The 14,464-nt window shown below is 34.7% G+C and overlaps 1 protein-coding gene across 1 annotated transcript; it reads left to right on the top strand.

The window, feature by feature from the left end:
- Positions 1 to 11,410: 11,410 nt before the first annotated feature.
- On the top strand, positions 11,411 to 12,625 carry CABS1 (calcium binding protein, spermatid associated 1; the record flags this gene model as incomplete). The annotated part of the gene is made up of 1 exon (XM_079778745.1): positions 11,411 to 12,625. The coding sequence occupies one exon, from the start codon at positions 11,411 to 11,413 to the stop codon at positions 12,623 to 12,625; it is 1,215 nt and encodes a 404-aa protein (XP_079634871.1).
- Positions 12,626 to 14,464: the final 1,839 nt, after the last annotated feature.

The raw sequence follows: 14,464 nt of genomic DNA, 5'->3' as shown, positions 1-14,464 counted from the left end.
ATTGACCAAAATAGGGAAGTTAACAGTTTGCAAAGTGACCCTCAGCTCTTCTCTATGATCTCCTCTGTTTCTCTGGAAGATCCTACTTCTTTTTCAGAGAATCCTGTAAATATAGTCACTGATATAGCTACCACTGAAAATGTGAGCATTAGTGATAAAACTGACACTATGGCCTTTGCACCTGATATAGCCCTTCAACCTATAATCCACAATAAAGGGCAGATAAGTCAAACTTCTGACCTTGCTATAAGTCACCATGTAAAAAAAGCAATTATCGATCCATCTGCAAAAGAAACCACTACCTCAGAAACTGAGGCCAATGCATTCCTCAGGAAAGATACAGCTGTTTTAGAGGATGAATCTCATATTTCTGAAACCAGAATTCCCATGAATTTGAGAGACATAAATTCACTGAACATTAATTCTTTCATCCTTAAGCCTGATGTTGCTTCTTCTGAACACAAAGCACCTGGAACTTTAAAAGAAATGTTTTATCCTGATTCCACAGTGAGCACAACAAGGCTGACAAAAGCCATGGCTGGGAGTTCATTTTCTCTTGATAATGATAACTTAGAGGGGTATATTACAAACTCTTATAATAACTTACATCATCTACCCTTGAAACCAGTTCTTCCTCCTACTGATTTTATTGCTGAATTTATTAAAATCAATCATTCTGAACTTAATCCAGCACTCAATATGAGAGAGAGCAACATAAAAATGACTGATGAGTCTATTGTATCTAATGATATGACTGTCCTACCTGATAAAGAAATCCTTTCACCTGATAACATTATCTTTATGGATGGCATAAGGAATATTATAAATGAAAAAAGATATGTAGATTCTACAGAAAAAGACAATGTAAATCAAGATGAAGACTTTTCAGCAGAGTCAGATGTGGTTTTTCCAGTAGGAGAAAACAATCCAATTAATAAGAATCTATTGACTGTTGGCCTTGATGACAGTACTATTAAATATGTATCAGAGGAAAATATCTTTAACGTTGGAGAAGAAGGAAAAAGCCCCATAAAAAAACCACCTACGTTCCTTCAAGGACTCCATAGATTTGAATCTCATGCTCCCTTCCCAACTGCGCATGTCACTGAGAATCTATTGAATGAAAATCCTGTAGAACTCAAAACTAAACAAAAATACCAAATTCTTATCTCCAGAAAAGAAAACCTTGATTTGGACAAAGATAGCCGCTTTCTCAAAGATTATACTACCAAGTTCAAAAGTAAGTCAACTAGAACCATGACTCACTCCTTAACAGATGCAAATAAAAAAATTTCCTCCAAGGTTCCAAATTATTTCACTCTGGAAAGTAGTACCCTACCTGAAAATGACATCATCACCATTTTTTCAGAAGGCAAATGGATTGAGAAAATCAATGCTCCAGAGGAAGAATCAATAGAAACTATAGTAGAAAGCAGGTCATTCTCAGATGAAATCTCTGATATCACCATAAGTACAACTCCAATAATATGGAAAGGCCAGCTCTATAGAAGATATGTCCCAGACACTGCTTTTTATGAACAGAGGAAATCCACTATTTCACCCAAGTCAGAATATAATCAAGACAAAACTTTTAAAGCAGAGAATTACCCTTCACAAGATGCCGCTGCTCCTTCAGTTACATTCAATGTCAACCTTGGTAATGAAATTCCCTTTGTTGATAAAGATTCTGAAAATACAAAAAACAAGCCTTCAATTTCTTCTTCAGCTGTGAATACAGCTGAGACTATGGCTGATATCCCTACTCCTTCCCTTCAGAACAGTTATAAAGGGGGTGAGTCTATGCAACCTCATGAAAATAATGCTAGGTCTAGAGAATTCCCATTTTTACTAACAAATGAAAGTGTCATTCTCATGCCTAAAGTCTTAAATGAGGATTCCATCCTAATAAGTGATAACTCCTTAACTGATTCCTCAAAGTCAGGAGAATTAGAGACAGTGATTGAATACCTTGAACTTATTCATGGAATTGATATTTCAGAAAATGAGGATATTCAAATTCAAAGAAACCTTCAGCCCCACCCCTTGGATTCCATTATTTCACCTATTGACTCAATAACTTTTACCAGGAGTTCCACAGATGATGAGGCCATTTCAAAATCTACTGTGGAGAGAGACGCTGTTAATTTTAAAGTTAAGACAGATGCCCAACCTCTGAGCATGATAATGAAAGTCTTTTCACATAGACAAATAAGCCCTTTCCCTTCTGAAATAAGGGGAATGGTTAAACTCTCTGCTGAGGATGACAAAGCTACTAAATTCAATTCAGGCCCCATTATAAATGCAACAGTACTCATTCCACCTTTGGAAAAAGGATTTCTCTCTACCCCTGATTCCAGTGTTTCCTCCAAGAGCAATAACAACAAGGAGGAGAAACTCAGTGTTTCTGGAGCAAGCAATTTTGTTTTAGAAGATTCCAGGACATCAAAAAATAATATTTTTATTGATAAATTTAATATTTCTGCTAAACTTCAAGCTTCTCCCAATTTAAAAAGACTCTATCCGGCTGATTCCCCCATTACTCTGGAAAAGACTGTAAAGCAAAAATATAAAAACTCTGTTTCTTCTGATGAAGACATAGGCACAGCAGGTTTGGATCACAATGCTCCCACTGGAACATATGAACTACAATGGAAATCAACCCTTTCTCCTGATTCCACAACTTCTGTAAGTTTATCTAAATATTCTGAACTTGATCCAGTTGTCGAAATGAAAAAAGGTACTACAACAAAGACTAATAATAACATTCCATTTGAGGAAAGAAATACTCCATCTCACAAAGCCATTATTTCACCAAACACCAATACTTTAACAAAAGACATATGGAACACTATTCTTAATAAAAAATTTGCACACAGATATTTTGTGGGGAAAGATATAATCCCTGAATATGAAGTAGTTTCTATTACAGAAAACATTTCAGATATTGCTTTGGGTGGTGAAAATATTCCAAATAATGAATATATAATAAGCACTGTTCTTGATGACAGAGTTCTTGAGTATGCTGCAAATGAATATGTCCTTGAACCACAGAAGGGAAAAAACAATCCTATTATCAAGAGGACTACTGCCAATTATGGCCCCAAAATAGTTGAGTCACATACATTCTACTCCAGTGCTGATGCTTCTGAATATTTACCTCAAGGTACCCCAACTGAGATCAAAACTAAAGAAATATTGCAAAATTTGATAACTAGAGAGGAACTCATTGGTTCTGATCTTGATGCTGCTGTTCCCAAAAGTTCTACTGACAATATGAATTCTAGGGCTCTCAAATCCATGAGTCACTCTGAAACACGTGAAAGTGAGAATTTTCACAAGTTTATAGGTAAAACAACTCTGAAAAGGGACACTCTAGAAGATGACACCATCATCATTCTCCCTGAAGACAAAAAGACAGAATATACCCTTGTTCCAGACTCAGAAATAATAGCAACCATGGTTGAGGGAATGATGTTCCCAGATGAACCCACTGATCCTATTGTGATTACCTCTCCATTAAAAAATAGAAATCAATTCTACAAGAAGGTCACTTCATCTGGTATTTATAACACTGATGCTCAAGGTCAAGCAGAAAACATCTTGTCATCCAGAGTGGACCATGTAAATGGTAAAACTATTAATGGTAAAACTAATATGGCAGAGACACAACACTCATGGGACAGCATTATTCCTTTGGTTGACTTCAGTATCATTCCTGAAGGCAAATTTCCTTTTACCAATGAAGATACTGAAATTTTAAACAACAGGGCTTCAATTTCTTCCTCACCAGTGAATAGAGTTGACACTGTGGATGATGTTACTATTGTCTCAACTGAGAGTAGTTATGAAGGGAGTGATTCTATACTGTCAGAAGACAATAGTAAATTGAGAGGATTTCTAGCTCTACAAATCCGAGAAAAGCCCATGTTCATTCCTTATGACTTAACTAAAAATCTTGAAATCTCTGACCCAGTGACAAGTAACTTCTTAGCTAATCCTTCAATTGCATGGTCAAACAAGTTTGAGTCAACAATTGAATACCCTAATTCTATTAATGATGGTGATAGTCCCCTTAAAAAGAAGAATGGCCTCAAGGTTTATTTCTTGACCTCAACTGAACTCCCCATTGGTTCTACTTCTTCTTCAGACAATCCCACAAGCAGTGAATTTGATTCACTGTCCTTAGTAAACAGAGAAACTACTGGTCTTTCTAAAATTGATACAGATCAAACATATTCTGAACCTCAGAGAACAATCATGAAAGCCTTTTCTCCTACAAAAGTCTCTCAACATGGGGTTTATTATGAAAGAAAAATAGCTAATTTTTCTGATCAAGATCTAGCTACTAACTTTGACTTAAGTCACATTATAAATGCAACTGTTCATAGTCCATCCATGCAGAAAATCTTTCCCTCAGTAACCAAGCCTAATACTTTGTCCAAGAATGACAACAATGTGGAAAAAATTGATATTTATAAAGCAGGCAATATTTTTCCAAAAGATGCAAGTTCATTGAAAGATAATTCTTTCACTGTTAAACTTGGTTCTACTTTTACTAAACCTCAAGCACCCCTCAATTTAAAAAAAATATTTTCAATTGATTCCACACTAAGTCTTCCAGAAGCATATAGGTCTAATGATAAAAGCTCTTCGCTTAAAGTCACTACCGAAGAAACCATTGCAAACTCTCCCACTGGGACATATGACCTAGCATCATGGAAATCAACTCTTCTTTCTTCTGAGTCTTCTGAACTTGATCCAGTTATCAAAATGGAAAAAGATACCATAACAAAGACTAATAATATTGTTCTACCTGGAGAAAGAAATATTCCATCTGAAAAAGCCATCATTTTACCTACTGTCATTATTTCAACAAAGGACATGAAAAACACTATTAATATGATTAATAACAGTAAATTTGGAGATAAGGTTTTTAAAAAGAAAGATATATCCACTGAAGAAATTTCTTTTATAGAAAATATTTCAAAAGATACACATAACACCTTTTTGGCAGGTGAAAGTATTCCAAACAATGATGATATAATAACTATTATGCCTATTGATGATGCCCTTCAATATGTTGAAGATAATTATGTTTTTGAATTAGTGAAGGAAGAAAATGGTCCCCTTATAGAAAAGATCACACTCGCTAAGGACTTCAATGTATTTGAGTCTCATGCACCCTTTGCCAGTGCTACAATCTTGGAATCTTTTCTGCAAGGATTGCCAATTGATATCAAAACTACCAAAAAACACCAAAGCTTAGTTCCCAAAGAAGAAAATCCTAATTCTGAAAATGATGCTACTGTTCTCAAAGGTTCTACTATCAATTTTAATATTAAGGCTCCCAGATCTATGACTTATTCTCTGATTCAAGTTGGATTTTTCCCCCTGAGTTTCTAGATAAAACAGTTATGGAAAATAATTCTCTAAACTCAGTCATTATTCTCCCTAAAGGCAAAAGAATTATGTACCCATTTGTTCCAGACCTGAAATTAATAACAAGAATGGGAAAGAGCAGGATATTCATAACTGATCCTATTGATCCTGCTGTGATCACTAGTCCTACAGAATTTAAAGACCGATTCAACAGGAAAGATGTCTCCTCTGCTTTTTATAATAATGCTATCCCAGATGAAGCAAAAATCACCACATTAGCCATATTAGATGCAATTAAACATAAACAAAACTTGGCAGATATGCCCCATTCACAGAAAAGTATTCCTTTGACTGAGTTCAATGTCATTCCTGATGATCTTTCTTTCAGCAGTAAACATAGTGAAGAAGAAAACAACATAGCTTCAATCTTTTCCTCACCTCTGAATAAGGCAGCCAACACTATGAGTGATTCCATTGTTCTTTCCACTGAAGGTAGTTATGTAGGTGGTGGTTCTGGAGAAGATAATGTTATATCTAGAAGATTACCATCTCTATTAACATCTGGCATGCTTATTTCTAATTCCTTAAATGAAAATCCTGAAACCTCTGACCTAATGACAGATAACTCTTTGCCTGAATCTTTAATAACCTGGTCAGAAATGTTAGAGAGGGCAACTGAATATGCCGATGCCATTAATGGAGGTGATGTTCCAGAGAGACAAATTGTAATAAGTCAGGCTGACGTTAATTTATATCCATGGAATGTTCCTCCAACTGGATCAACTTTTGCAGGTAGTACCACAGACGGTGAAGTTGATTCATTTTTCTCTATGATGAGAGATACTCCTGATAATCATAAGACTAAGACTGACAAGATGTATTCCAAATCTCTAAGAGCAATGATGAAAGCCTTTTCCCCTAGAGAAGATTCTCAAAATAATGTCGATAGGAAAAGAAAAATAGCTAATATTTTTAATCAAGAAGATCCAGCTGCTGAACTGGAATTAAGTCATTTTACAAATACATTAGTTTTCATCCCCTCTATCAGGAAGATCTTTTTGTCAGCAACTAAGTCTAATCCTCTCTCTGAGGGTGACAATATTATGAATAATTATTTCACTGTTACATTTGATGCTACTTCCTCCTTCAGGCCTCAAATACCTTCCAATTTAAAAGGAATCTTTTTAGCTGATTCCACATTAACTCTTCCAAAAGCGACTAGGCCTACCTCTCATGATGAAGACACTAATACAGGAGGGCCCATCACAAATATTCCAGCTGGTTTATATGGTCTACAATGGCGGTTAAGATTTCCTCCTTCTGATTTTACAACATCCATAGGAACTTCAAAATATTCTAAACTTGTTCCTGTTACAATTATTGGGAAAGATACCACAAAAATGATTGATTATACTATTATTCCATCTGATAAAATAATTATTCTATCTGATAAAGTTATTCTTTCACCTATTATTATTACCTCTGAAAAAGACATGGCAAGTACTTTTAAAGGGAATATATGTGACCACAAAGATATAACAGAGAAAGAGACAGCTGCTGAATAGGAAATCATTTATTTTACAGAAGACATTTCAGAAAGGGTGGATGGCAATTTTTCTGCAGGTAAAATCACCCCAGTATATGTGGACCACCTGATTATTATGTATGAAAACAGTGGTTCTGAATAGATCGTATGTTAGCATGCCTTTGAATTAGAGAACAGATCAAATAATTCCCTTTAAAAGTGAGTGTATTCATATATCCCTCTAAGACATGTGTCTCATGCACCATATACCAGAGTTTCTGCTTCAGTGTATCTAAAAAAGCACACCCCCCCCCCAGAGTTTAAAGCTAAAGAAAATTGCCAATCTGTGATTCTTAGACATAAAAGCAAGAATTCTAACACTGATGCCATTTTTCTCAAATGTTTTGACGACAACGTCAATACCCAAACTCACAGACTACAACTCACTTCCTAGTTGATGCTAGTAATAATTTTACTTCTAGCTTTTCTGTCAAAATATCTGTGGGAAAAGGTACCATAAATGGTGATGATGACAAAATTCTCTCTCTGAAGTCCTTAACTTAGGAACTATAATAATTGAATATTCCCTTTTTAAAGACACAAAATCTATAGTTGACAGCAGGATACTAATCATGCTTTAAATAAACAGTGATATTTTCTCAGGAAAAAAAATATCACCTACCATTTATAAGACATTTACACCCAAGAGAGTAGACACTACCATATCTAGTATATCTGATTTTACTGAAGATGAAACGTGTATACCTGCAGTAATTTTTGTTAGCTCAGCTTTCCAGGGATGACATCTCCACTGTGAATGAAAACACAGAAAGTGCAATCAACACAACTCTTACTTTCTTTTATCCATTGAAAAAGATGTCTGCTAATGTGCCCAATGCTCCTGCTATCTCCACTAAGAATAAAAATAACATTGGCCATTATTGCCTTATATCATCAGAGAGTGTCATGTTTCTAAGACTTAGATCTTTGGAACTACTTCAACCTCTCATCCTAACTTCTAATGCTCCTAGTAAATAAACTGCAACCCCAGACTTGTAAAAGGTATAATCGTGTATTACCCAACTATTAATATTAGCGGCACCAAAGCCTGTTTTTTAGTCTACATATATTGTTTTCCGAGCTGATTCCACTGGTTCTTCAGACAATATGGCCAATGTGAAACCTAAAATATCTGTTACCGTTGTCACCAAGAACAATTTTTTTATATTGATGACTCTAGTAATCAAAATTTAGAACCTGAAAAAATATTTAGAACCAGAAAAAAGAACCATACGTTTTCTACTTTTTTTATAATGAATAAACCAAATTTGTATTACACAAAGAAAACAACCAAAGTTTCTGCAGAAAAAAACCACAGCTACTGAATTTGAAATGGATTGCCTTACAAATGTAAAATATAGAAAATGTTATCCAAACTGTCCAAAATGTTATCCCAAAGCCTTATCTTGTAAGTAGAAATGTCATTGCTGATAATAAATCAATCAATAATGATTATAAAGTGTCTTGTAACAGCTTATTTAACCTTTCACATACACAAGGATTCCTCCCAGATGGGTCTATTCAGCCACTTTATATAAGGCTGAAAATTCAACCTTGCTCAAAGAAGTAATTACCATTATTCATAATGATGAAAAAATCTTCACCTTAAATGGAGATCATTTTTGCAGTAGAAGGAAATTCTCGGTTGGAATTTAATGTAGCAAATCTCAGAGCAACAGATAGGAATTTCAAACTTCAGAAAGCATAAGTGCTACACATGAATCCATTGTTGAGATAGAAAAAATATTTCCTAGGTTTCAAGAGGTTTATTTTGTACCATAAGCTAACAAGGTTGAAAAAAAAACAAAAAACATTCTTTATGCTGGTATCCCTCAGTCACAGATAGAAAAAAAATCATTCCAAATGATATCCCTGAGGAGCCTACCAACAACAAAGCAGATATGAGGGTCATGACTGACCATACTATAAATGCCATCTTCCCTGAAAACAAAGGAGTACTGACCCCAAAGGCCAACACATCCTTCCACTACAATTTTCTTTACTCGTATACCCAAGATTCCAATCACTGAAGGGGAGAGGGCAAAATGTTGGTAGAACCAAATCTCAAAATTTAATTAATTGATTCTCTTACTTCCTTTGTTGTTTCTGAAGGTGAGAATTCTTTTGTGAATGAAGATATTGAACCTGAAACTTCCTTAGCACCTACATTCCAATAACAATTATAACCACTTTAATGAGGGTTAATAACTGTTTCCTCCAATAAATTACAAAATCCAAAGCTAGTATATAAACTCTAAAATAAGAATTCTAGTGTCCATAGGAGACAACACTTCTCTTAGTTGATTCTTTTAAAATTGTACATAACAACAATGGAAGGAACTACTATTCAGATAAAATAAAACTCATCATTTCATTCAAACTTAATCTGGTCATCTGTCCTTAAGTCAGATGATATCTTTTATGGCATTGATCTATTGGTCAAATGTGAGTATAATATATTTCCTAGAGCAGATGGCTCCAATTCTATCTTGAACATTGCTAAAATTCCAGCAATCCCATCAGGATTTTCATCAAATGCTTCTGCTTTTTGACAGAAGACACACACTCTCAATCTAAAGCGTCCTTTATTAAGTCAATGATTTAATAAACATGGATAATGGTAATAATATTCTCCATTAGAGAGAAATGCCTCATTTTGCTACAATAAGTGTGATTCTACCCCATGGCTCTATTACTATAAGCAGAATTGGTGTGACCACAAAAGTAATCTCTGAAATTAAAGACTATTTGAAAAATTAGTATCTTTGAAGATGATATCATCATTTCAACTGACATTTCTAACTAGGAATTTAAATGCTCAAAAGATGAATATTTTGTTTTTTTTCCTAATTCTATTCAACATAAATACCAAGCACTCAAAGATAACTTCCTGGAGCTATACAGTTAACACCTCTATCTTTTTCACCCTTTTGTACACAAAAAAATATTCCCTCTAAAGGATACCAAGTCTTCTTTTTTATATCATGGCTTAACCTGAATTAAGATTTATAAACATTAGATGAGGAGAAAAAAATAGAAGTTAAAAAACTTGCCATTGTTAGTCAACCCAAATAATGCCAATACTTTCTTTACTGCCACTAGAACTGACAGCATTTCAACTTAGAAATAAAGAACCTGTGCCTATCATTAACTTGAGACTTCTTTCCCTGTCCCTGATGCTGTCCTCATTCACTGAGTCAACGAAGACATTGGAGCCCTCAATAGTGACAGCCCCTTGAAGCAAAAACATTTCTGGAGAAGTTGCTCATATCTTTAAAATTAAAAATGTTTATCTTAAAATCTATCTAATATTACTACAGAGAATGGTAATATCATGATAGGTGACCAATAACTAAGGGAAGATACTGTACCTTTTGAGGCTGAGTCCATGTCTAAGAAGAATAAGCATTTGCCTTTGAGATGGAATCCACTTCTCTGAATGCTGCTGCTGTTGTTTTTCAGATTTAGTTGTGTCCAAGTCTGAAAATTCATTCTTCTAATGACACTGGAGGAAAAATAACATGACTACAATCTCCTTTTATCTAATTAGCTAAACCTTAAGGATGATAGTGAAACAAAATGATGACTGATATAACTAACATCATTAGAGAAAACCCTCCCTCTGAAATCCAGGATACAATGCCCAAGGCCAATATACTTATTCCATACCCTGATCTGTTTCTGGGTGATTTTTGATATAAAATTCCAACTTCCTACCAGAAAACTCTTGGGGGTTGAAATAACATTTTCTAAAGGAAAACATTCCTGAAGAAATTAAAACTACAAAACCTGACATTCTCACTGTTTTTCAAGTTAATTCAAGGAAAAGTCATAATTACAACAAAGAAAAAACATATTTTTATGCCAAGTGGAAACGTGGGAATTCCTTCTCTGAAGAAGAAAACAGAACTCTTACTACCTAATTACCTCAGCAGCTTCATTCACTGCCAAACCGCCATTAATTTTTTAGACATTTAAACACATGAATCACAAGAGAAGATGCTTCACCTCAAAAGACCCTATTACTTACTTGAAGGAAAGGCAACTTGAAGCTCATGCTGATAATCTTGTAGCTCCCGGAGTTTCCCCATTTGATGCTAAGCCCATAAGTACCTGGCAGACTTTGCTGTGTCTGTTTCAAATGACACTAACTCTGTATTGGAAGGCACACCCCTGCTAACACAGAAACTGCGAGTTCCTCGCTATTGAAATATTGGACTGTGAATGTGAATTCCATAATCAGGGAAGACTCTACTGTCTTTTTATATAATATCAATACCAGGTGCCCAATCAGGGCATAAAAACAACCTCCAAGGGAAGCCAGAGCCACTGGCCCTGTGGTTGATGCAACAATCACCATGATGACCAATGCTTCAGTCACTATAATGAATACCACTCTCCTGCCTGGGGATACCACTAGGCTCAGAGAAAGACCTGTGAGTGTGCATGGTGCCACTTTGTCCCATGGCTGAAGATGGTTTGCCAAAAATTTATTCACATCCTCCAACAGAAAGCAGTAAGACAATAACTGAAGCAGCCATTCTCTTTGGGACTGACACTATTCCTAGATCAGAAACAACTATTACTTCAGAAGGAGACCACATTACTTCAGTAAGTGACTATATACTGGAATGTGATTTTTCAACAATTACAAACAATAGGCTTGCATCTCCAAAGGAAAGACTAAATTCAGAAGAGAATATGGAGTCCTATATTAAGTCATCAACCAATCTGGAGAAAGAAATTACCACTCTGACCAGCACTACAAGCTCCATGGCTAATGACTCTATTACTGAAAATGTCATTCCAGTGAAAATTGGTAATATCTCATCACCAGTCACTTCTGTTTCTTTAATAGATTTTCCTACTAGCATGGCAAAAGAAGATATTCTCTTGGATACCATTAATCCAGGAGATAAAGATGTCTCAATAACTTCTGAAGTCTCTGACTCACTAAAGAAAAGCACTTCCAGTGTTACTGACATCCCTGCCCTTCCAGCTAAGGGAGAACCTGATGTCCACAATTATAGTTCCTCAGTTAAATCTGACGTCACTGCTGATGAGGTTGTCCAGATGACTGACTCTTCTATTCCTGAGATTGAAATCGCTCCAACTGCTGAAAAAAACTTCACTACTATTCCAGACATAACTACCTTTACAGAAGATAAAATAACTGAAATTGACTTAATTCTTCCAGAAGATGACCCCAATGCTGTATCTAAACTAACTGATTCTGATGAGGAAAAGTTCATCACTGTGTTTGAATTTACTACTGCTGCCAAAAGAGACAAAGATAATCCAGAAGGTATTCTGTTAACTGATGAAGAGTCTACAGGTGGAGTTGATGTTTGGATGGAGAGAGAATTTGCCAGTGAAGTAGACAACCATCCTGTTTTGCTTACTGCTATTGAATCCAGATATGACTTCGTTGTTCCTAAACCAGTACCTATGAACCTCTTGGAAGATTCATCTCCTACAATGGAGGAAGATTTATCTGAAAATAATGGAATGGAATCTGTAACTGAGACGACTGAGGTTACTGAGGCATTTTCCATAACTACCCCTGATCTAGATAATCCAAGCCAAAAGGAAGACACTTTTACAACTGAAATGGGTGTCTTTAAATTACTGAAAGAAGAGCCAGATGAGTTCCTGATTTGAAAGCAACAAAAGAGGTGCCATGTCCAATTGTGTAATAGCCTAGACATCCAGTTTTAATATATAAGAAGTGCATCCAACAAGCAAAAAAGTAATAAAAAAAGAAAGTGGGCATTTAAGGCAAGTATTGGACTTAGAAAATGTAGATGCTTAGGGATAGAGATAATGCAGCAAAATATGTTTATGGAAACTTACAAAACTTGACACTACCAGAGTTCCCCTCATATCACAAAGTTTGGTTAAGTTATCCAATAATCAGAGATAGTAAGAGATCAATAAGAAAGCTCACTTTCTGCTACATTTAATGATTTATGTCATTTTAGTTAATACTTAATTGCATAATTTACTGTGAGTTAAAGATATAAAGAGTAATGTTAAAAGATCTAAAATGCCTATTATAAACATATTTTTTCATGAGTATGCAACTAATGATTCTCACCTTATTTTTATTTTTTAAGTTTTTTAATGTAATACTCCTATGAAATGTTTTATTATAATTAATAGAATTGTATAAGCATTTGAGACCAAAATATGAAATCACCAACAAAAAACAGTATAATCTCTAAGAGTAAAGAAATGTGACAAGAACTAATGTAAAAAAAATTTTTTATTCTCACCTTTTAAAAAATATAACTGCAATCCTCATTCATCTAAGAACTGAGGCTCTTCAGTAATTGTTTTGTGCCCACATGTAAGAACATAAGTATTGAAGGTCTATAGAGTCAGGCAAAATGATATTTTACAAATATATACATTTTTCAAGAACAAAATTGTATGTAAAGGTATGAATCAACTTAATTTTCTTTCTTTAAAATGTCTTTCCTGAATTTTTGTCAATTTTTTTCAGGTCTTAAGCACTGATATCACACTCTTCTTAATGCTTTGTTTAGCAATTCAAGGACATATATCTTCATCCTTTTCTGACACAGACTTTTGAAAGTCTGTTTTCACTTTGCTGATTCTTCAATAAATCTTGACAGCAACTGATTTACTGTGTGTAGGTGTGTTTGATATTCTAACACAGGATTCGCAAGTTAGGAGGGATGTAAGCAAAATGAAAATCTACTGTTTGTTGAAAGAATAACTTAATTCAGGACACCAAAAATAAAATTATACTATAGAGACTCATAATTTTATTGCATATAAAAAAGGCAAAAGAAAAAAAACACTGGATGATAGTAAATGGTATGCACATATGGGATATGGGGGTAGTTGGGAAGGATAAGGATTTATACCATTGGGTAGACTATAAACTAGAATGCTTATGGTAGTATGTTAAAACATAGAAACACATTTTAACAAAAATTTAGTTACATGGTAAAGTGAACTTCAAAACCATGGGATGAGGTGGTTAATTAATCTTACTTTAACAATTGTGTATTTGAGCAGAAAAATCAAGATAGAGTACTATTTAAAACCACATTATACTCTCCCTGAGTCATTCCCCTAAATGTCACTTCCTTCAACCATGTAGTCCCCTGTATTGTCTCTCCCATCACAATGCCCCAATGATACACAATATCTTGTTATAACACCCATAATTTAAAAAAAATTGTCTGTTGTATTAACTTCCTAAAGCTGAGTTAACAATTACTACAAAATAGATGGCTTAAAAAATATAAATTCTCTTAAAATTCTGAAGGATATAAGTCTGAAATTAAGGTGTCAGAAGGACCATATAATCTCTGAAAGTTTGAGAACAGGATCTTTCCTTGCTCCTTCCTACCTTCTAGTGGTTGCTGGCAATCCTTGACATTCTTTGGCTTATAGACTCATCACTACAATCTCTGCCTACCTCATCACATGATGTTCTTTTTGTGTGTCTCTATATACAAATTTATA

This window comes from Cnephaeus nilssonii (genome assembly GCF_951640355.1).
Source record: "Cnephaeus nilssonii genome assembly, chromosome: 1".
NCBI lineage: Eukaryota > Metazoa > Chordata > Mammalia > Chiroptera > Vespertilionidae > Cnephaeus > Cnephaeus nilssonii.
This window is presented reverse-complemented; position numbering and strand designations above follow the sequence as displayed.